Source organism: Montipora foliosa, unplaced genomic scaffold (assembly GCF_036669935.1).
Source record: "Montipora foliosa isolate CH-2021 unplaced genomic scaffold, ASM3666993v2 scaffold_474, whole genome shotgun sequence".
Lineage (NCBI taxonomy): Eukaryota > Metazoa > Cnidaria > Anthozoa > Scleractinia > Acroporidae > Montipora > Montipora foliosa.
Window position 1 is genome coordinate 259,003 of NW_027179783.1, and position 24,997 is coordinate 283,999.

Consider the following 24,997-nt stretch of genomic DNA (forward strand, 5'->3'; position numbering starts at 1 on the left):
AATCAGGATCAGTACAATTGACCATCTGGATTAAGATTCAATTCTACGAAGTATCGCCCTCCTCCCCTGTGTTTTCTTTGTTTACATCCAGTACATCTAGTCATCCGAAGAAATCCTACGCCATAGCCTCGTTTTTATACACAAAAACAAAGATGGCGGATTTCAGTTAAAATTGCCTAATTGTGACTACACTGACACGAGAGATTCAACGTGAAAGTTTATTTAGGATGCGTCAGTCAGTCATCTGATACAATGGATCTAAACAGAGACAAAGAAAGGGTAAATAAGGTAATAACACATACGCGAAAAGGGACTAAATACCCAAACTTTGGGAAACTGACAACCTAGAAACCAAACTATCATCGATATAGCCATTTTTAGCAGAAACTGATTTCCATCTACCATGCCTTTGAAAAAGCCTATCCTCAACACCTGCATTAGCAGCAGCAGAAGCACCACCTGCCCTTAAAGAATGCGTGCTAAACGACGTAATGTCAGGAGCAATATCCTTGAAACTTGGGTATGACCTAACCTAGTCTTAGCGAGGGCCCTAAAAACATAATGATCAGCGTCAACAGGAAAACGCTCAACTTGAGATAAATAACGCTTGAAAATCCTTACAGGACAGGTAACACTATTTGAACTTTCGGCAATAACAACCTTGGTTACCTTTCCTAAGCTGGTCAGTCTTACTTATATTAAGATTGATAGCAACGTAGCCATCATGGAAAATAACATCACCATACTTTATGTGTAACACTTCTTCTATTCTGAAAAATTCGGGCAAATGTCAAAAGAAAAATACAAGCGTTGCTCAGTTCCAGCAACTTGTCCAAATTAGAGGATTCAACCAGCTTCGTGATCATATCAGGTGTAATCAGCTCCTTCTTGTTAACCAGACGTGTTTCAATTAACCTCTTGGCAGCTCGACTAATAGAATTAACGATGGGACTGACAGTAGGAAAAGGAATGCCAGCCAAATTGTGAGCCCACTAAATTCCGTAAATGGAAAAACAAATACAAAAACGATATTGAAATGTACCACACCACGGGGGCTGTGCAAAAGAGACTAAAAGTCACTTGGGGGCTAACAGTTCCGATAACAATACTCTGCAAGCGCCACACCGACGGGGGCGTGCACAAATAAACTCAATAGCCACCGTGGGGCCAACAATTCTGAAAACAGTACTCTGCAAGAGCCACACCGCCGGGGGACATGCACAAAGAGACTCAATAGCCACTGGGGGGCTAACAATACTGATAATACTACTCTGCGAGCGCCACACCGCTGGGTGGTGTGCACAAATAAACCCAATAGCCACGAGAGGGCTAACAAGTCGGATAATAATACACTGCAAGTGTCACACCGCCGGGGGGCGTGGACAAATAAACTAAATAGCCACCTGGGGGCTAACGATTCAGACGACAATACGCTGCAAGTGCCACACCATTTCTTCAATAAGATCAATTAGACAGTCAGAAGTTGTGAAGCCTGGTCTGAATCCATATTGCTTTGGGGAAATCATTTTGTTATTCGTAAAGTAGAACATTAGCTGATTAAAAATACATTTCTCAAATATTTTACTTATGGAAGATAGAACTGAGATAGGTCGATAATTATTACACACGAAACGAGAGCCTTGTTTAAAAATTGGAACAACTTTTGCAAGTTTCATACTATCAGGAAAGATGCCTTGATTGATAGAAAGATTAACAATAAATGTTAAAGGACGGTATATTTGAAATGCTGCGGTTTGTAATAAAAGTGGATGAATCTTGTCACACCCGAATGACTTGTTTCTATCCAGATTTTCAAGTAATAAAAATATCTCTATTTCAGAGAAATGTGAAAATCGAAATTGTTTTTGTTTCTGAGAAAGATAAGAGGTAGGGCTTTTATTAGATTTAGGCAGTTGTGATGCTAATATAGAAGGAACATTACATAAAAAATTGTTAAGGCAATTGGAGATAGATAAAGGTTGTTCATATTGTTTACTATCCATTAGTAGTTTTTCTATGTGAGAACTTGGTCGTTTCTTATTTTTCAATAAGTTATAATTGTCCCACATCTTTTTCGTATTGTCTGATTTGGTTAAAATGTCATTATAAAAGCGGTCACGGTATATCTTATTAATGGTAGCAAGACATAATTTCGAGTAATAAGCCATTTCTTATATAGTTTATCTCTAACTTTCATGGAGTTCATTAAACCAGAAGTAATCCACGGCTTGTATGCTTTGTGTTTAATCTTGGCTTTTTTAAGTGGTGCATGTATATTACTAACTTTGTTGAAAATATGGAGGAACCTAGAATAGCTTTCATTTACTTCATTACATTTGTAAATAGAGTCCCAGTTCTCTCTTCGTAAATCAAATTTGAAATTTTCCTTTTCAAAATCCCGAAAGTCTCTCAATTCAAAATAATCAGGAAATGGACTAGATTTTGGGTCGTACAAAATAGTAAAGACGGGTAGATGGTCCGCGATGTCAACTGCGAGGCTGCCACTTGAACAAAAAGTTGAATTATTTGTAAAGATGTGGTAAATACAGCTTTGTGAATTTTCAGTAAGACGAGTTGCTTCAAAAATCAGCTGAGAAAATCCTTCTGATTGTATTAAATTAAGATATTCCTTGGAGATACTCGTTTTTGTAAGAGCGTTTATATTAACTGATATCACCCATTAAAATACATTTTTTCTTAGAGAGAAAAACATTATGTAGCGTTCTGTCTAGAAATTCTGGGTTTGAAAAAGAAAAAGCACTCCTAATGGCATGCAAACCTTCACACTTAAATTTCTGCTTGTACACATGAAGATTGTCATGACTTAAATCTAAAATAAGCCTCTTCTTGCCGCTGCTCTGTACTGAAACACTCAGTGGATTGATAATATCCGGAGGAGAGAATAGCTCTTCGATACGATTGTCGCGCAAAAGTTCCAGAATAGCTTCGCCAACAAAATCCGCCTCTGTAACGGCCGACGCATTGTTCCTGTAATGATGACGTGAGGGCGTAGAGATAAACGGGATCTTATAACCGTCTCTGATTATATTTAAAATGAAATCTGGAGCACCCAAGGATTTCCAATGATCGATAGAATTCAACAGTTTGCCTTTAACAGAAACTTGCGGGAGTTCAACGAAACTACGAAGAGAAACCACATTTTCAAATTCAAAGCTGTTCCCATCAACCCAATCACACGGGGGATCAAGAAAGCAAACGTCACACTTACGATTTTCGTCGAGTCCTAGTCAATTGATACCTGCTGCAGATTTCGAACCAGAACGAGAAACCTGTGAACATTCGGACCTCCAATGGCCAAATTTTCCACAAATTTTCCCAGATCTTGCTGGAGCCCTAGACGAACGAGGAAAGGAATGCCGATCACTCTGGTTACGCGTAGCACTAAACGTAGAAGAACCTCCATAATCCTGGGAGCAAAACTGAGAACGGTAAGAGCGAAGAAAAGGACGCTGTTTTGCAGACTTTTTAGCAGCTGCGGACTTTAAAGCCTTCTCAGCTCTTTCTTCTGCCCTACAAATCTTCTTGCCATCCGCTTCACTATCAGCAAGCTCATGCTGGGTGTATTCTTGAACGGTCTTCCAACCGAACTCGGACTTGTCTGCTAAAAGGATAAGCTTTTGCCTTTCAGTAACCATAGACATACCTTCTGACAGGGAGGCTTTGGCTTTGTCAACTGCATTGGCTTCGAGGTGGGACTTAGCTTCAACCAAGGTATCCTGCAGCTTTGAATTGAATTTGTACTGAACTTCGTTCCCTTTACGCTTAAAAGATTTCGGTTCCTCTCTACGAAGCTTTTTAATTTCACGCAACTGCTCATCAGCAGCTTCCACACTAGAACGCTAAACACTCTCAGCCGAATCAGCTACTAATTTGGAAATCTGCCCCAACAAGGACCTGTTGTTTTCAGCGAGCGCACTGCTGATAAATTCCCGCACTTCAGTGGGAACCGCCATGATTAAATAAACACGAAGGAAGAAGACTAAAGAAAAACGAGCGAAGAGGACGACTAACTGACCTAGAATGATTCTATTCTCCCGCCAAAGCCCTAAATACCTCTTGAACAACCCCCACAGCCACCCGCGAACCTCAAAATCGTGCCGACAGAATAATAATTTCTGACTAATACATTCACGCCATTCAAACGTCAGAAATTACATTTTTTGAAGCATCATTGTTGGCTCTTTAAACACATTAAGCCCAAATGAGTGGTCAAGTATGATAATGCAGGTAAAGAAACTTTTTCCAGGCCGAACTATGTAAGAAAAAATGTTTGCGGAAGGATTTAAATTTTTTGTCAAGCTATTCCGGTGAACTTCATTTCAGAACCCTCAGAAAGGGTGTTGTTTTCTCCTAAGGCTCTCCCCTCTCCCTTCACACTTCCGTGACCCATACCAAAACCTCGATTGAACAGTGACAGTAAAATGACCTTCGACTGAACAGTGACAGTAAAATGACTTCTTTTATTATCAGTAAATTGTGCCCAACATTTTACACTCAGAATAGAATCTACATCCAGCAAAGAAAATCACTATCATGATATGTCCTATCTTGGATCTTGAATGATAGACTATCAGTTTACTTGCCTTGAAAAAGCACCCGACTTCAGGAAAATAAATTGACTTGAATTGATCGTGATAGGACGGCTATCAGTCCTGGATCCAAGAAAAACTAATTTATTTCTGCGGAGGAGGGACTCATTATACGGGTGACGGACTTCCACCCAGTATAAGCATCCGAACCAGCTTTCTTTCCCGCGCAATCTCCAACATTGATCGCCACTCGCACAATCCCCTTGGCGATTCCCTCACAGTATCCTGAGATCTGAGTTGTTTTGTGTATGTTGCTGCCTGTCTTGCCGTGGTTAGCATGAATGTGCATAAGACCGTCGATTGTTAGAGGTTGACATTCCGCGTTATTGAAGGTGAAAAACTAGCGTTTGCAGCAGTCCAGACAAAACGCAATTCTGTAGACGCCATTAATCTCGACTTTTAAAACCGAGTTTTCTGAAAGCTTGTTGAAGGTACACTCCTGAAAAAGAAAAATCGTTTATAGCTTCACTTGATTTCATATCGGCAGTTCATATATGATCCATTTCATATATCATTTCATCGTTGATTCATTCCTTACGGGAACATTTAGAACCCACAAATGACCAGCTCCCAACGTCAGTGGCTTCATACCTCAGTTGGTTAGAGCGTCGCACCGGTATCGCGAGGTCACGGGTTCAAACCCCGTCGAAGTCCTAAATTTTTCAGGCTTCTTTACGCAACTGCAAAAATTGCGTTCATAACTGCGAGGATCATAGCTTCACTTGAATAAGTATAACACGTGACACCTGTTCATGCCAGCTTTATCGAAAGGTTTACGGGAATGAAAGCTGACGCGCAAGTTTGGGAACCGAAAAGGTAATTGTATGAAAATGAAAAATACATTGCTGCCCTAACCTGATGGACAACCTGATCAAGATTTTGACACATTTTACAGTCTTCGACTTTGTTCCAAGACTGTCTCAAAATATTTCTTTAAACCTAACGACAAAGTTTTTGTTCAACATCTGCATCTACATCTATTAATTGACAAAGCTTTCGCATCAAGCCAATATAAATTAAATAAATTACAATACAACGCTTGCAAATTACATATAGTGATATATTACAAATTCAAATGATAAAAATAATTGCTTAATAAATATAAAATACATATATGCAAATGAATAAGAAAAAAAATCAATTATTTCTAATAGATAAGAAGCAGAGATCTTTAAATAATGAAAAATTTGTACTAGTCCGAATACCACTTGGCAGAGAGTTCCACTCCCTTAATGTCCTTGGATAAAAACTTTAAAAATAATAATCGTGATTGCAATTGGCCTGAATAAATGAATCATTAGAAAATGATCTAGTAAAACGCTGTTTAGGTAAAAAATAATTAGGTATAGACAATGCAATCGAATTATTAACCGCTAAATAAAATATGTTCAATCGATGGGTTTTACGTCTATCCTCTAAAAGATCTAAATCAACCTGGCAAATTTTACAGTCTTCGACTTTGTTCCACAATCACCACCTCCAAGACTGTCACAAAATATTTCTTAAAACATAACGAGAAAGTTTTTGTTCAACCTTGCCCTAAATACGACTGACGAACAAAACATGCCTGCGCTGACTCGAATACCTATGCTTTTAACCCTCTTTCATATTGAGTGGTTTCTTCCTTACCTTTATCATTCCATAATCTTTGCCTTCATTAATGTCTTTCCATGCACACTGTTTCCAATTTTTCGGCATGGCCTGCAGACCGGGATCACCTTTGGGTCCTTGAATACCCTGCTCCCCCTTAGGTCCCATAGGTCCCTTGTCTCCGGGTGGTCCTGATGGGCCTTTTTCTCCCTTGGGCCCCACTTATGTCCAGGTTTGACCCTAATTAGAGGCACGCCCAATTTTGACATCCAACATAAAGTGTCCCTTTAAGTCTAAGCATTTGCTACCTATTTTCAACAATAAGCTAAGGGTAAAGGTTAGCGTTTTTTTTAGCTTTGGGTAAATGCAGCAGTTAATCTTCACTTAAAGAGCAGCATTTGGGGGACACTTTGTGACATAAATTGTCTGTATTCTGAGACACAAGTGATGTTGAAGTTGGCTAGAAGAGCAAGGGGACACTTCGTGACGCTTATTGAAATCCGCGTGCATCTAATTAGGGTCAAACCTGGACATATCTTTGGGCCCCTCGCGTCCATTGCGACCCGGGACACCAGAATCCCTGGAACACCAAGGTATCCCTGGAACACCAGGTACACCATCCACTGGGCAAGCATTTGTCGATTTCGTACCGGGATTTTCCACCTGATGCGTGTTGAAAAATGAAAAACACAAGTGAGATTTATCCTGCAACCCTTGTAGTTCTTGGTAGATGATAAGTCGTTTTTTTAAAAAATTGTGTTTCATAATTGCATCTGTAAGTGAGAATTTGGGCGATTGCGGAGAAACAGCGTCGAACCTTTTCTATGCAACAGTAGCAGCGTGTGCCAAACTGGTTTCTGAAAACTCTGCTATGCTGCCGAATCTTCAGCTGTTTCGATGCACGTGCCATTCGTCACTCATTTTATTTGTCGGGGAGGGAGGGGGGGGGGAGGGGGGAGGGTTCAATGCGTGGAGAAAACCGAGGGCAAAATTTGGATTTATCGCTCAATCCGAATCGTGGGCGTTTCTGGAATGCTGTATGAATATTTGTCTTACTTATTTTCTTTAAAAAGAGTCCGTAGCTAAAAGTTGGTTTAGTTAAAAAACTCTCATAGTTGACAATGGTTTTTCGTCCACGATAAACTAACTCTGTTGCTGGTAAGTTACAGGACTTCAGTAAGTTGTACATTTGTTACTCACCGATTCGGTCGAGCAAAGCGCAAAGTATGCGGCTGAGAACAAAACTAGCAAAATCAAGAAATTCATTGTCTGGCTTTGAAGACTGGCAAATAGCTGATGGTGATCTGATGAACGAAAAGAAGAAAGAGAATACAGGTGAAATAAATGCAGCCTTAGGGAGCTATTGTGAAGACACTCAGCTTTATCAAGGTACCCATCTTCTATGTAGGAGCTTATCTCTTACTGTGATCTTGCTTCACTAGAGCTCTCTTCAAAGGCCAACTTCCAAGATGGATTTGATTTCCTTTGCTCAAGGGATACGAGTTTTATGGAAGTCGGAAAAATACTCTGAATTCGAAACACCAACTGATCAAACTTCATGACGGCGGTTTGTTCTTTGTTTGTTTAAAATGTTTACTATTCTTTACACTCCTCAGTAAACTCAGAACCCTTGGTGCTAATTCATTCTACCTTTTTAAACACAAAATAAAACCACCGAATACTGAAAATCATTGAAAACTGTTGCTTTGATCGCGCTGCTGATTCTAGACTTGCTTCACCTTAAACTTGTAAAAAGGCTTCCAGTTTTTGCGAGGTAGCTACTACTGAGTTGGCCAATTCTAGTATAATACGAAAACCTGGCCGTGAACACGTTTTATTGCAACACCTTTCCCAGATTTTAGTAACGTTTAAATAAAACAATTAAAGTGACAGAAAATACAAACAGCTAAAAGGCACCTTTTTCATTCCCGGAAACTGAAGGGTAACCATTTCCCAGGATTTTTTAATTGTAAGATATAGGGACAATATGTGGAAGACAGTTGGACAGACGGATGTGCTGATCTATTACAAAAATTCCAGAAGGAAGTGAAAAAGGCAAAAAAAAAAAAAAAAGAAAGAGAAACAGAGAGAGAAAAAAAGATAAGAAAAATGACAGATGGGGCTCTTCTATGCCTTTTCTCGTTGTGGGTATTTGCACACTTGCTGTTTTACATCTATATTGTCTATTCCATGTTATGAGCAACTTTCTCACCCATTTTTCGACTGACATACAAACGAAGAACGGTGTTTTTTGTTACCTCTGAGTCTCAAAAAATCGTAAAACCAATCTTTTTAAGGGAACGTATGTATTCCATCTTTACGAGACAATCTTTCTATGTTTATAAATGTTAGTTTCACATTTCTGCGATACGAAATCTGATAGACATTGCGTTTTTGTCCCCCAAAGTGGGTATTTGCGACCAAAAGCGAGTGTTTGCTACGGTGTGGTTGAAGTACCCAAACATTGGAGCCAATATCTGCTACCCATACACACTGAGTATTTAAACTTTCTTGCCCTTACTATGTGGTCGATCCAAACTCTATTGACTAATTATAGTCAACCTGGTCGTCAACGTAACAGCTTTTCATGCCATGCCGGCCTTTCCCAGGCATCTACTAATGTTTCACAAAACCAATTAAAACAGATCATACAAACAACTTATTTTTTTGCCCCGCCTTTTGCCTCTCCGACAACTCAACTCTCAGGAACTTGGATCTCTGAAAAATATTATATAAAGACGACATGTTGCAAACAGCTGGCCAGAAGGACATGCTTACCTAAAGGAAAACTTCCAGAGGTAAATGAAAAAGGAAAAAAAAAACAAGAAAGCCAGAAAGATAGTGCATGGGGGTCGCATGGTTTTCCTAGTTATGAGTATTTGCACATTTACTATTTGCCACCTATATTATCTATTTGTATTTGCTATCATACCAAACAGAGCGTTTGAAATCCGATTTTATGAGCAACTTTCATCAATTTTTCATAAGATATACAAAAATTTTGTTTTTATTGTTACCGCATAAAATTCGTAACACCATGCAGTCCTTAATTCCATCTTCACGATATAATCTTTGTACAATTTAAAAGACTATTTCACATTTCTGCAATCAGAATATAGAGACATTTCACTTTTCGCCTCCCAAAGTGGGTATTTGCCACCAAAATCGAGTGTTTGCTTTTCGGCGGGTATAAAATACCCAAACATAGGAGCCAATACTTATTTCGAGTATTTGTGACTCACATTGAGTATTTGAACTTATTTGCCTTTATATGTGGTTGCTCCAAACCCCACTGACTGACTGACAGCCGTTAATGTTACTACGCCAATGGTCTCATAATAGGGGGCAGTGCCAGATGGTGTTGCAGTCATTTAATCTGCATGCAGATCTTCTGAGGTTCAAATCACTGTTACCAACGGGATGCACAGTTGAAAATATCCATATAAAAATGCAGTGGCCTTACCAATTTTATGTTATGTGGAATTAAATAAACCGAACTAGACCAAGCTTACTTTCTTTAGTCTCTGACATTAGATTTTTGCCTTCAAGTCACTCCCCACTGATGTAAAATGGAAGTACTGTGATTCTCTCATTCATAAGCCGATTTTACTATATTCGTCCCTGTAAACTATCTTTCTCAAAGTACTATCGTATTTAACTTTGCTTTATTTTTCTTCCTTTCTTACACTACACACCACTGAAAAACGATAAGTTCACGAGAAGAAAATATGACAAGAGAGATGTTGAGCGTGTTAAGCCTGTTTTCCATATGATCTGCAACGGTCTGCGACACGATCGCCGATAGCCGGGTCTGTCCCCGGCGTCTGCGGCGATCTGCGATCTGATGATCGGGAAAGTTGAATCTAGTTCTACTATCCCGACCATTACGACGCTTCCCACTAAGACAATTTTTGATGCAAACGTGTGTCTTAGATGATCTGTGTCCTATCGGCGAAACACTAATGTTCGCATTGAAACACCTCCAATCAGACTACGCGTCGGATTAGTGGTACGCTTGTCTGCGATCGCCTCAGATCTAAATGGAAACATTTGCCTCCTGTGCCTACGATCGTCTGCGATAAGACAGACGCAGGCAGCCTCCTATGGTAGGAGAACGTCGCAGATTATATGGAAAGGGCTTTTGTTTACGTCTGCGACGCATGCTAGTCCCGTTTTGAGGTATTCTACTTTTTCTAGCTTTAATAAATAGAGTTCAAAGATAACAAAACACGCTCTTGAGTAAAATTCACTCGTTCCTTCTTTAAGTTAAATAGCCTGCAAAAAAATCTAACTGCAAATTGCTCTGACGGACGTTTTCCTGCATTACGTTTGCACCAGATAGTATCGCAAAAGCCGGGAGTTTACAGTAAAAGGCAAGCCGAAAGTCAGATGAAGAAAAAATAACATAGTTTTTATATAGAAATATAAATTTCGAATTCTCACCTAAAGATTAATGACAATCGATCGTAAAAGCACTAGAATTTCCACTGGTCGTGATGTTCTGTCAAAAGGAAGAAATTGATCACGTGCAAGGCAACCACAGGTGCACATGATCACCTTGGTGTCAAGGTTCTTGTCTACAGGGAAGAATGTTAATCGTTCGTCGCTTTCAGAGTTAAACAAGGTACTTTTTAGCGAAGAAACATCCGTCTTTCGTTTTTTAATTTTGTTGTAATATTTAACTGAATATTTACATTTCATCTGTCGGGTCGGGAACCCTTCTTTGTCGGGTTATTGACCCGAGATCCGACTCTTTAATCTGGAACACTGTTGATCAAACCCTTCACTGAAGAACCATTTCTTTCAATAATGAAGCAAAAATGGACAACAAGCTTTCTTTCAAATAATTCTTCACTGTAACATGTCCGATTTTTTTTTCCTGAAGACTGTGCAGGGTTGAGTACAAAATAAAAGTAAGTAGCCAGACAACAGACAGAAAATGAGATGCGACTTCAGCAAACACAGATGCATTTAAGGCGGACGATCCCTTCAATGAGTTTAAATCTTAAACCCATACAAAATGTGCCATTTGGTGTCAGTGTTGTACAAAGCACTACAATCAGTAAAATATTAGAATCATAGTTCTCTTTGATACGGAGAGGCAATTGTTGTCGGCCATTACTCGTCGCTTTTAAGATTCCAGAGTTTATTTTTCACCGCCTGTCTTGTTTATCCAGTTGACGTTCCATCCTTGAGCTCCATAAGGGTACGTTTTGTTTAAAAATGCACTAAAACGCCATTCGCGTTGCAATGAGTTCGACGCCATTGCAGGTGAATTAAATAATTAAAAAACTCTCTGAAACCTACCAAAAATACGCGCAGAAGACTCTACGCACAAAGACAATACTTAGCAGGGCAGTGACAGCAAAGACCTACTCTGCAACTTTTCCACTTTCTTGACAGGAAAAAAATAAAACGGAAAAAATGTTCCTCAGTTTTCGACTCGATTGCCATATGGCAACCCAGTAATAATTGCTGGAAGCGAATCTCACAGCCTCACAGCCTTTGAGTCGAGCACTTTTCCAGTGGGTCGACATTGATCATCATTCAACCGTACATGTTCAGTTTTTGAACCTCTTACATTTGACCACCGAGTCAAATTGTTCTTCAACGTCTTCAGCCGTTGAGCGAAGAGAAAGTTCAGTTCTCGAGCCAGACCACGAGCAGGCGTCCTTCTTTCCTCAGAGCCACACGACGGATGAAATTATTATTTTATGCAAATTAGTAGTAAAAAAAAAAAAATCGCGTGCTCAGTCTGTTCTCAAGCACGACAATGTCTGCTCAACTACGCTCAGCATTTCTCAAAAGGTAACTCTTTTGCTGAAAAGGGGCCAGAAATTTCAGAAGAACAGAAGTTTAAATTCAAAGAATGAACTGACATGCCATTGTTTTGAAATTATCTTTTTGCTTATAGAATAGTATCGCCTGCCAGACAGGCTAAACTGATATGCACACCTTTCTGCGCTTTTTTAATACTTTCACGCACATTTCAGGTACCCACTTGCTCAAAAATTTGCAACTGTTTTAAAAAAATACCAGTCACTGCTCCCAATTTCCACGCCAGCGCTCCCTTTCACACTGAAACTCCTAGTAATAATTGCGTTCTCGAGAAACGAGAGAACGCATCCTAATTTCGTTTCGCAGGCTTTAGGCCTCGTTTTCGTGTCAATCTGTTACGTCATGCTTCTTCTTTCGTTTTTTCGGCGTTTTGAGGTTTTCTTTGAAATGGTTTTTAACTCTGATTGCATTCGACAAAAAAGAGAATGCAGTGTCAATGCAGCCTGGAGTGAGAGTTTTTGGTCGGGCGAAAACAAATTACATCATCGCAAAGCTCGTGCATTCGAGACGATTTGTTCGCGATCGCTCGTTTCTAGAAGTTTTTATTCTGGACCGAGCTTGGCCTGTTTTGTCAGGATGCGAGATGATGTGTTTTTGTTACATAGCTGGGACAGCATTATTTATGGTGATCACGAACACGACTTTAAATCGCCTTGGCTTTGGGATGTTAACCGTACGCATGGAAAGAGCCATAGTTCATTGGCTATATTTTGATTACATTTGTTGACTTAGGGTGCGTTCGATTGACCATATATTCCGGAATAGGAATACATGGAATAGAAGTTAGAAATCGTTCGTTTTTACGGAGATTCACATTAAAATTGCCAAACACCTGCTAAAATGCTATTTTAAACATATCTTTATTATCCTTGCTGCTTCAAAACGACAGACATACCGTTTTAAATCATCACCCCGCGTATTCTTGTTCCGGAATAGGGTCAATCGAACGCACCCTTAATTAATATATAGTTCCAGTTGCCACAAATAGTTCAGTCAGTATCCAGCGAAGGTCGAAATTGAATCAATGAAGAGTATTCTGAAGCCAAGACATAAGAGTAAGCCAGAACTAAGGAATAGCAATGTAAATGTTGACTTATATTTATTCATCAGCGGAAAAAATAATTATTGCCAGTCGCGCGGAGTTTGTCCGGGAGTTTGTTAAAATAAACCACGGATAAACGGAAACGCGAGAGAATGTTACAGATGTTAGCTGATATTTGTGCTTCCAGCTCAGAATACACGGAGTACTAGATCTAACACAAGTATTCCTTTTAAAAATTAGCCTTTATGCTTAAACATTATCAGTAAAAGTGAAAATGAGACGTTTTACTAACATGAATTTGCGAGTTTACCGAAACTGGAGCCGTCACGCAACGTGTCATCAGAGGTCATATCAAATCGCATTAAAGCAAGGAAATCAAAAGTGGACTTTATCAGTATGTTATATGTCTTTAAAACTTCAGCCGTTCATATAAAGATCATGCTTTCAGCAACAGACAACTATTATCACAGGCGGAGAACGCACTCCTATTCTTTGATTACTACTAGTACTAATAATAGCGTGTTGCCACTTCATACCAACACACAAGTGAATTCTTGCAACGAATCACCCGTTGAAAGCTATCCCGCGGGGATCCCGTATTTTCCCGCGTTTCGGTAACGACTTGTTCCCATTCTCACTCGATCAAACACTGCATTCTCGCACACGAAGCTGGTTCACGAAATTTTGCTTTTATTTATATAATTTATATTTTCCTTTTTTTGCGTTCGAAAAATCCTTTCCTAAAAAAAACAACCTATTTATTTGAAAGCGATATTTTGATATGGTTGTCAAGAGATGCCCAAATTGTGATCAGACGGTAGGTGAAAACTCTAGAATTTTAAGCTTACAGTATGGAGGGAAGCACATCACATCTGACAGCGATTCGAGCGATCGAGAAACTGTTGTTTATTATTGGTAGACTTCGTTCTTAAACAAGTTCATTTGATGAGTTAAGAGCACAGAATGCCTTCAGGAAAGAATCTCAAATTTAAAAGGAAGGTTTGCTTTATGTTTCGCAGATCGCGAAAAGCACGGTGCTTATATAATCAGCTTAGAGGTAAGCTTACTTGGTTTTTAGATTTCGGAAAAACGTCTATTTGAAATTGTTTAAAATTTTAACGTTCACAGGGAAATTCTTGGTCAAATATTTCGCTAGAATTTAGGAACTAAATTTATTTTGTTCATTGCCATGTGACTTTGTTCAATATGTAAAAATAAATCTTAATTTTCGAATTATCATAAGCAATGATTTGATAAATAGCCATTTTTTGGTGTACCCTTGAAATGTTTTGTTTGACGCCCTTATCGCCAAAAATTTTATATATATACCAGTGCAAGTATTCTGATCTATTGGTAGTCACGTGATTTCAAGTGCAATTTGGAATAAATGAGCATGCGTAAAGGTTTTCAAAGACGAACAAAAGGGCGAGTAGAATTTTAGGCTTTGACAAAAAATTACGGGTGCTAATTTATTTCAAATTCCTCAAGAAAAAGCTTGTGATTACTTATTAATAAGAGATGAAAAAATTCCGAGGTAGCTTATAATTAGCAACATGGACGTATCACAATCAGGAAAAAACTGTGCCATCCAGAGCTCACATTTGATTGGCTATCTGTGTGTTTCTTCCATCATTGACCAATCAGAATGCTTGGTTTGTATGCATGTGACCTCAGTTCTGCACTGTGTTACCTAAAAACTGCATTTCTCTTGGTCAAAAATGTGACAAACTAATATTTCTTGGAAATGGTGCTCTTCATAAATTTATGGCCCAAAAATTTAGAACATCTGCCTATCTGGTGCGACCAACCAACAGCTATAGTGATTGATGATTTTAGGTGCTTTATTGAGCCTGCTCAGACTGTCATGTGCGTTGGAAGCAAATTTTCAGATGATGCAACCTTTGACTTAAATATCTGTTGTAGTTAAATGTTTTCCTTGGTTAAGAATTTTCAAACTAGTTTGTTTTTCACTTGATCCTTTGTTTCAGATTATGATGTCTTTAAAGTGTCCCTCACCGCAAAATATTTTTTCGCTAAAATGAATCTTTGTACCTGTTCGAAACGTATTGCTGCCATTTTTTCATTTTTCTAACAAATCCTGCCATTTTATAGGCTTCAAAACTTGTGAAAAGCCAAGCATCTTTTGTTTACGACCAAGTCAGAAGGGGAGTGGGTCTTTTCCTGATTTGACGTCACAAACTGATTTACATTGCATTACTCTTTGTAATCATGCATGCAAAGTAGATTGTGATGTCAAATCAGGAATAGACCCACTCCCCTTCTGACTCTGTCATGAACAAAAGATGCTTTCGCAACTTTTGAAGCCTATAAAATGGCAGGATTTGTTAGAAAAAGGAAAAAAATGGTTGCAATGCGTTTTATTTTAGCGAAAAAATGTTTTGGGGTTAGCGGCACTTTAAGACAAAGGAAAGTAAAAGACAAACTAGTCTGAAAAAGTTTGAAACAAAGAAAGATTTTAACTGCACCATATCCATTGTCAAGTGTCTAGAGAGGCAATGGCTTTCAATGGCTTACAATCGAGTTTCGGGAACAACAGAGGTTGTTACAAGGGCATATATATTTCTTCCATTGCTTCTCTACAGATTTGAAACATAAAACATGGCCAACTCACCATGTGGCATAGATTTTGACTTTTTCCTATCAAAATTGCACAGACAACAGAAAATGTTGTTGGCATGTTACAAATGCCAAGGTTATCTGATATATATATATACAACATTATTGAGTCCAAACTACATTTAAAAAAAAAAAAGGCCATGGCCTTGTGTCCAGGATTGAATGGTGCCAAAATACCCAAACAAAGAGGAAGACCATGCAAAAGGTGGAAGGACTGCAGGACTAAGGGTGCTTAGAATACAAATGTCCAGGATTGCACTTAATTACATGCACAGCCAATTTTGGACATCCAACACAAAGTGTCCCTTTAACTCTAAGCGTTTGCTATCTATTTTCAACAATAAAGTAAGGGTAAAGGTTGGCGTTATTTTTGGTGGGGGTAAATGCAGCGGTTTATCCTTACTTCTAGAGCAGTATTTGGGACACTTTGTAACGTTAATTGTCTTTATTAAATTCTGAACCTTGGATAAGGCATTTTTCGTGCTCTGATTGGTTCACTTAATCTCAGTTATCAGCTCATATACCTTAGTTTGACCTTATATGGTAAATGATTGCACTTAGCGTTGCTAAACTAAACGTTTTTTCGGAGGAAAGTGAAATTTCTGTTGGTATAAAGGAAAAACAAAAGTTTTTTGTGGAAAGCGGTTTGGATCAATTCCAACGCTTAGAAGTACGCGAAAAGATAAGACATGTTTCTGTGATGAGCCTGCGTCTGTCTGACCACCACGAATGACACAACATCGCATCATCAAGTTTTTTCGATTTCGGTAGGATTTTCTCCCTTTTTTCGCTGCATTTGGTACTTCCAAACTTTTGGAGGTTAAGGAATTTAATAAAACAATTATTCCATTCGCGCTTGTTAGATATGAGACTGGTTGTAGCCAAATCGGTGGTACGCAGCTCGTCGCTTATTTACCATCTCATATCCAACACGCGCTCATGGAATAATTGTTAAGTATTCTGAGATATGAGCGATGATGTAGTTGGGGAGAAGAGCAATGGGAGACTTCGTGACGCTTATTGAAAACAGTGTGCATCTAATTAGGTGCAACCTGGATGCATCTCTTGGGATAGACAGTCTTCAGCTGGTACCATCGCTTGCAACTACCTGTCCACATGCTTGACAAAAGCATGTTATGCCGGCCAGTCAAAATTCAAAGTTTTGACAATCAAACTTCAAAGGTTACCTGCCCACTTTGGAATGTTTTGGCGCCACTCTGCAAACTCTTCACCGGAAGCAAAGTCAGCAACGCGTACGGGCATTTTGTCTTTTGCAGTTTTCAACACCTTGCTTGAAATTCCTACCAAGCTTATTTATTGAAAACGCCGTGTCTTGCCAAAGGGCAAATAAATCAGCTACGATCAGTTGCGTAACTGGCGCCAAAACGTTCCCAAGTGGGTGGGTAAACTTTGAAGTTTGAGTTTCAAAATGTTGAATTTTGATTGGCCGGCAGAACATGTTTTTGTCACGCGTGTGGACAGGTAGTTGCAAGTGACGGTATCAGACTATACTGAATCAATATATTCTCCTGGAAATATCATCTAAAATCTGGAAAACAATTGTGTAAAACCAGGGAGAAGAGCAGAAGAGAGTCAGAACAGAAGAGAGACAATGCTCAAGGCATGAAAGGGCTGGTAGGGTTCCCATTTTGGTAAATGTGTGTTGGGGACTGAATGAGGAAGAAGAAGAAGATTTTTCTGAAAATCCAGTTTGAATTAAGACACATATCCCAAATCAAACCTTAACAGTGTAAATTTGATATTTATTAGTTTCTCATACATTGTTTAATTTGCTATTTCTTTCTTTACTTAGCTCCCTGTGGCTTGCAAATCGTGTCCCTGTGGACATGTGTTTATCAGCCGAAAACTACATCAAGCACACTTCAAGAAAGAGCAAGGTAAATACAAAACATTAATAATTGTTACATTCTTTGCAGGATTTTGGTAATGAACGATATACCCTTTTGGCACTGGCTAGATTATTTAAGGCCTTATTTTCGTGGAGTTTGCTCTAAATACATCATACTAAGTAAGTAAAGTTGTATTTAATTAAATGTTCTTGGAAAAAATATATCAATAATTGATATGACAGTTTACCTTTGTAGGTAGTTTATTGGTTTCAAAGTTTGCCTTTTCCACCCCTCTCAAGTTTTCAGTTTTGCTTCACAAATCATAATGATAATGATAATGCATGACCTGCTAAACGCCCTTACTCGCAGTCGGAGACTGACTTGCTAAGGGCGTGGCTCGACAAGGTCAGACCGAAGGAGCTGTGCTGCCGGCTAGGCGCTCGGCCCCTGAACACGACCCATTTATGACCTCGGAGCACAGCACCACAGCCAGATGGAATAGGCTGGGAGTCGATTTTTCTGAGGGACGAAAACCGGAGTACCCGGAGAAAAACCCTCGGAGTCAGGTTGAGATCGACTGAAACTCAGCCCACATACGATCTTGGGGCCAAGAGTTGAATCCGGGTCGCAGAGGTGGAAGGCACGGTTAATAACCACTAAGCCATCCTGACTCCAATAGTTAAATTAGTAAGACCAAAAAGCTTGCGATAGCCACCCATACCACTTTGTCATTAGTGCATAAGGGTATTTAGCAGGATTTTCAATAACCTTTTCATAGGGGTCTGGCAGTGGTGGAATAGGTGGCTGTGCTTGCAGCGGGCATTACTAAACCACGAAACAGTGAAACGAAACACCAAAACACCATGTATGACCCCACCCTACATTGAATACTAACCGGCAGGTTGGAGTTTGAGATTAAATATTTATTTTTTTTAGGCCTAGGCCTAAAACATTATTAAGCTCCTAATTCATTGAGATTAAGATAAGGATTCAGATTAAGAATGAGATTAGGGTTAGGGTTAGGTTGTAAAGCCATGATAGTTTCATTGCAGTGTGCTGGTTCCTTTCCTGTTGTCGATTGGTTCAAGAATGTGGTTTACTTGCAAGAGGTTGCATAATTAATGTCACTGTTTGGTTTATCTTTCATAACGAAATATGAGATTGTTCTTCTGATTTCTTAAAGGAAAGTAATTTCACAAAGCATGTTTTCCTGTTTACAGTTAATGATTATTGTTAATTAATTAAAAACACTTTTTCTCTTGAAAAAAAAAAAAGGCTTTTAATTTAATTAAATCAGTTTTGATTGTCTCACTTCTTTTCCCAGCTTATTCACTATTTTCTCAAATCCCATAATACATCTTGTTTACACTCCAAATTTTTGCATAATCATTGTTTGTAAAAAGCGTTTATCGGATCATTTCTTTGGAGAGGACGAGATTGTTTCTGTTTCTTCCAGATTGTCTTCACTGCTAGGTCTTGGAAGTTGGCTCCCGCTCACGTCATGGTCGATAGGTGTGCTTTTGTCAAGATGTTAGTAAAATCCAGAACTGATTGCCTGGTGCAAGTAGAACTCTGTTGCTGACAGTTATCCCTTTTGCTCTACTGTTGAGACTCTTTATTTATTCCAGCTCTTCGCCAACCATCATAAGTCATACTCGATTCTGGTCATGGTGCATGCCGCCCTGAAATGTTTCCACTCGTTTGTTCCTATTAACGGCCCAAATCCGCTTGATGACGCGTGTGCCAAGAATGTTATCGAGTCGGCAAAGAGGAGGAAAGGCAACCCCATTTCGAAGAAGGAGCCGATCAGCACGGAGCTCATCAAGAAAATAATTGACAAATTCGCGTCTGAGGGAGAGCTTTGTTGAAGGATTTGACAATTGCTGCGTTGTGTACTTTAGGTTTTGCAGGTTTCTTCCGCTTTAGTGAGCTTAGTAATATGTTATGTAAGCACATAGTTTCAGTTCTTGAAGATCACATAAAAATTTTTGTTCCCCATAGTAAGACGGACGTTTACAGAGAAGGAAATTTTGTGTACATTGCAAAAACCCTTTCCAAATGTTGTCCAGTTTCTATTTTGCTTAGATATATGCGCGAAGCGAAGTTAACTCCAACGGGAGATCTTCCGCAGTTCAGTCCTTTAAGCAAGACCAAGGCGGGATATATGATGCGTTCTTCAAGACTTTCTTATTCGAGATGCCGGGAAGTGTGCAAGTAAGCTCTCGGCGTCCTGGGATGCGATCCGAAGGTCTATGGCCTGCATAGTCTACGACCGGGTGGGATTACTTCAGTCATTAAAAACGACGATTCCAAGGTTGTTTCCGAGAGATTATTGAAATTGTACGGCCGATGGAAAACTGATGTGGCAAAAGATATGTATGTTAAAGAGGCCGACTCTAGCCGTTTAAGCGTAGCCTAGGTTTGTAATGTTAAGTTCCGCTTGTTAAAATTGAGTACCTCTTGTATACGATCTCCATTATATTAAAAGTTGTGCTTGGGTTCGCTGGCGATCCTCCCATACCTGTGGTCCAGTTTTCTTTATGGATCTATAAGATGAAAATGATTTCCGTTTGTTTGAACGTAGTGAATCAGCACGTAATTTGTTTTTGGCCCGTCTTACGGTATTCAATAAACAATTATTCAATCAGTTGAGCCACGGCATTATTTCTTGAACACTCAGAGCAGCGGGCTAAAATGCTAACTCCAGTTTAGCCCGCAAAGCACGCCGTAATGCTCGATAAAGTTGTTATAATCAGTCAGTTCTCCGAAAAAAAAAATCCAACACTGATGTGTGTGGACGGTTTGAAACATTTGGAGAAAGTTTGTAGTGACTGCTAATAGGCCCCCGTGGGCATACGTCTTACTAAGGGACTGTGCAATAATTATAAGTAGAAAACCAGCATTTTCCTTCATTTGTGGAATTATTTTTGAAAATATTTTATAAAAGCAATAGAGGACTTTTTCCGTGTTTACATAGCCTCACCTAAACACTCGGGGAGTTGGGAGAATTCGAGACACTTATGCAAACCCTCGACTGCGTTACGGGTTTGCAAAACTGTCTTGGATTCTCCCAACTCCCCCTCGTGTTTACATGAGGCTATGTAAAAATGGAAAAAGTACTCTATTGCTTAAATATGAAGCCCACTTTCAGCGGCACCCCTTCTGATAATTATTGTGCAGCTGCCGTAAGACGACAATTGCCCAGACGCAGCCAAGCTCGATCTGTCGGACCAAGGAATTTTTTAAATGGTGACACAAATTACACATAAACCGGTTGCCAATTATTTCAATTGGTTAAGTAAATTTTGAACTATTTAAGAAAAAATAATTTCGGAAGGATTTATATTTGTTGTCAAGCTATTCCGGTGAACCTCATTTCAGAAGCCCTGGAGAGGGAGGGGTGCTATAGCCCTCCACTTTTGTCCTACGGTGTTATTTTCTTCTAAAGCTCTCCCCTCTCCCCTCACAATTCCGTGACCCATACTGAAACCACGCAGAATTCGCAGAATTCGCAACAACCGTGAATTACTTCGATTGAACAGTGACAGTAAAATGACTTCATTTATCGCCAGTAAGGAAAGGAAATCACTATCATGATATAAGTCCTATCTTGGAACTTGAATGATAAACTATTAGTTTACTTGCCTTAAAAAATACCCGGACTAAAGCTGCATGAATTAATTATGTTAGGACGGCTATCAGTCTTGGATCTAAGAAAACTAATTTATTTCTGCGGAGGAGGCACTTCTTCGATCATTATACGGGTGACGGAGTTCAACCCGGTGTAACCATCCGAACCAGCTTTCTTTCCAACGCAATCTCCAACATTGATCGCCACTCGCACAATCCCCTTGCCGATCCCCTCACAGTATCCTGCGATCTGAGTTGTCTTGTGTATGTTGCTGTCTGTCTTGCCTTGGTTAGCTTGAATGTGCATAACACCGTCGATTGCCAGAGGGTGACATTCCGCGTTATTGAAGGTAAAGAACCAGCGTTTGCAGCAGTCCAGACAAAAGGCAATTCTGTAGTCGCCATTAAAAACGACTTTCAAAGCCGACTTCTCTGAAAGCTTGTTGAAAGTACACTCCTGAAAAAGAAAACTCCGTTAGGAATAAGTGTAACGTTTGACACTTGTTCATGTCAGCGTTATCGAAAGGTTTACGGGAATAAAAGCCGACGTTGTTTATAGGAAGTTTGGGAACGGAAAAGATAAATGGCCAATTTTATTCAGTTTGAAAATGAACAATACATTGCTGCCCTAACCAGATGGACAACCTGATCAAGTTTTGGCAAATTTTACAGTCTTCGACTTTGTTCCACAATCACCTCCTCCTTAAGCTTCTTTAATAATGCAAGACTGTCACAGAATATTTCTTGAAATAAACGACAAAGCATTTGTTCAACTTTGCCCTAAATACGACAGACGAACAAAGCATTCCGGCGCTGACTCGAGTACCTATGCTTTTAACCCTCTTTCAAATTGCCATGTTTCTTTCTTACCTTTATCATTCCATTATCTTTGCCTTCATCATTGTTTTTCCATGCACAGTGTTTCCAATTTTTCGGCATGGCCTGGACACTGGGATCACCTTTGGGTCCTTGAGTACCCTGCTCTCCCTTATCTCCGGGTGGTCCTGCTGGGCCTTTTTCTCCCTTGGTCCCATCTCGTCCATTGTAACCAGGGACACCAGGAACCCTTGGAACACCAGGTACACAACACGCTGTGCAAGCATTTGCCGATTTCGCACCGGGATCCACCTGATGTGTGTTGAAAATGGAAAGACACAAGTCAGATTTATCTCGCAACCCTTGCAGTTCTTGGCAGATCTTTAGTCGTTAAAGTGAAATCGTGTTTCAGAATTGCATCTGTAAATGATAACTTAAGCATCTGCAAAAATTGAAGAAACAGCGCCGAACCTTTCAATGCAGAAGCAGCATAGTGCGCAAACGGTTTCTGAAAACTATGTGCTTTGGCCGAATCTTTCGCTGTTTCGATGCGCGAGCCAGTCGTCGCTATTAGGGAGCTTTAGCAACGACAACGGCGACGGCAACGAGAATGTCACAAATTTGCATATTTAGTGGGCAAAAACAATTACTTTGCACGCCCTTGCACGTGCGTTTTTCATTTTTGTCCATTTCTTTGCCGTCGTCAGCAAAGCAACAACGTGAAATTACCAAGTTTGAAGTGTTATGGAGAACGTCAGCATCTGGAGATAAATTTTCATTTGTCTCCCCTAAATTAAGCGTCGCTCGTAACGTTTTCATTCCTGAGGGACTGAAACACCTTTGTCATATTAAAAGGCTTGGAATAGTCGCGAAGTGATCGCAATAACGTGAATTTATGTTTTTACATGACGTTCTCGTTGCCGTTACCGTCGTCGTTGCTAAAGCTCCCTATTATTTGTTTGGGTTCAACGTGACGAAAACGGCAACAGGATCGTTATAAAACGACAGGTTTGGTGGAAAAAAAAAAACATCTACTTTATATTCTTCAGCTGCATAAAAGACAGCGCAAAAGGAACAAAGTTCGAGTTTTGTGGAGAAAGTAATCAAACGTCAGCAATCTTTCTAGATTTTGGTTCCAATTCACTTACAAAGTACCACCACAAGTAACCCAGGCTCACTGTGTGTGCCACATAGGTAAATATAGAGAACATATATGAGGCGAAGTTTAGGTCTGGAAATTTGCAAGAAAATGGAAATAAAAATTGATGAAACTTACCATGTGGTGAGCTGTTGTTGTCTTTAACACGTACACGAAGTTTTGGGAAAAACGGTCCCCGTTCACCTTCCTTCATATTATAGTGACAAGGTAGGAGACGGACGCCAGCGCAGGGACTCCGATCGACCCAAAACAAGCACGATTTTTTTCGTGAAAATCGAATCCAGTTGCTAAATGAACACCCCAGAAAGCGTAGTCCTCGCAAAGTGTCCAATTCAAAATGGCACTGAACTCGGGACCCCTGGTGACGAGGGGGATATATGTCCCCCTGGAGGGAGGGGAGTCCCAGATTGCTCAGTGAGTTTTGTTTTTAGCAATTTGGGACTCCCCTCCCTCCAGAACTTATTATACTCGTCACCAGGTGTCCAGAGTTCAGTGCCATTTTGAATTGGACAGGGCTCGAGACTAACTTTTTAGCGTACTAGCCTAGTGGCTAGTATTAGGTCTAATTTCACTAGCCAAATCTAAATTTGCACTAGCCAGTCTCGTCATGCGTAGTTTCATTTATTTGTAAAAGCTATCACGAAAACATTCCTTATTTGCAAACACAACTCGCGCTTTTAGTAGATACTCTCATATTCTCATATCCATCCTCGCAACCGCAGTGGCGCAAATATGCTGGAGTGTACGGCTTCCCGCATTTTTCTCACGAAAGCAAAGTTCTCGTGGCCTTGAGGCCAATTCTCACAGAACTGTCGCCAGAACTTTGCAACTCACAAATGCACTGAAGCATGGAAAACGCGGAATAAAGTAAATTAAGAAATAAACCGTACATAAAACTAAACTGCTTCTTTGGAAGTCTATAGAAAGGCTGTTCCTTTGATTAGAGCTATTTGGGATTGAAATTTTAACCTGAAAGCGCCATAATGGTTCTACGCATGAAGCACAAAAGCAGCGGAATGCAGGAAAATAATATATTAAATTAGATATAAAGGAAATTCGAAAGGTCAGACTTTCCCTTATATAAGATTTTCTTTTTCATAGTTTCAGCAAAATTATAATTATATTTGGATTCAATTTCTAAACAAGTACGTGACCTCTTTCCATATAGACGTAACAACGTCGCAAACAGTCGGAAACAGTTTGCGTTCGCTCGATCGCAAGCACTGTCACTTTGCGCGTTTTTTCTTGCGATTCTGTTTCCCATAGACGTGATTGCTTTAGGCAACTTGATCTCGTGACATCGTAAGAAAAGGACGCAAAAATAAAAGCAAAATTAGTTTTTGCGTAGTGTTCTTATGTTACTTCTTATGTTGGAGTTGTTGTGAAGAAGTAGGCAGAGCGGAAGAAGGCAAAGAGGAAGTGAATTCTAGGTCTGATACATTTTCGAGGAGTAGCAACGGCTGCAGCATAGTCAGTATCAAATTATACTGTAGGAACTGGCTCTTTCTGATCAAGAACTTTACTACAGGTATATTTCGCGGGGTATTCCCTTACGATATTCATTAAATTCACACTGTTTTAACACAATCGCACTCGGACGCCATTTTCGTTACTTATACTTGCCTCTAATTCGTCAAAACGTATCACGTGCACAAAAATATCGTCGATTGATCGCAAACAATCAGAAACAGTTTACGATTGTGTTTCCATAATTATCTTCGTTTCCTAGCTTTTACATTGCTACTCGTCGCCAACAAGACGTAACGATAGAAAATTATCTATCTCTTGCGTCTTGTTTCGATCATCGGCGATTGGTTGGGGATGA

At 39.6% G+C, this 24,997-nt stretch overlaps 1 protein-coding gene and 1 pseudogene across 1 annotated transcript; both read right to left on the bottom strand.

Annotated features, from left to right (window-relative positions):
* Positions 1-4,694: 4,694 nt before the first annotated feature.
* LOC137989792 (collagen triple helix repeat-containing protein 1-like) lies at positions 4,695-16,980 on the bottom strand (annotated as a pseudogene).
* Positions 16,981-21,182: 4,202 nt separating this feature from the next.
* Positions 21,183-23,365, bottom strand: LOC137989793 (collagen triple helix repeat-containing protein 1-like). The gene is made up of 4 exons (XM_068835444.1): positions 23,290-23,365; positions 23,162-23,244; positions 22,068-22,325; positions 21,183-21,654 (listed from the first exon to the last, which is right to left on the bottom strand). Exons 1-4 carry the CDS (start codon positions 23,363-23,365, stop codon positions 21,292-21,294), a joined length of 780 nt encoding a protein of 259 aa, XP_068691545.1. The 3' UTR covers positions 21,183-21,291.
* Between the last annotated feature and the right edge of the window lie 1,632 nt (positions 23,366-24,997).

Excerpts from the sequence above, each read along its gene's own strand:
- LOC137989793 (XM_068835444.1), bottom strand. The coding sequence starts at position 23,365 with ATGAAGGAAGGTGAACGGGGACCGTTTTTCCCAAAACTTCGTGTACGT. Across the intron at positions 23,245-23,289 it reads CAACAACAGCTCACCACATG|ACCTAAACTTCGCCTCATAT; the intron begins GTAAGTTTCATC and ends GCAAATTTCCAG. Across the intron at positions 22,326-23,161 it reads GTTACTTGTGGTGGTACTTT|GTGGATCCCGGTGCGAAATC; the intron begins GTAAGTGAATTG and ends AACACACATCAG.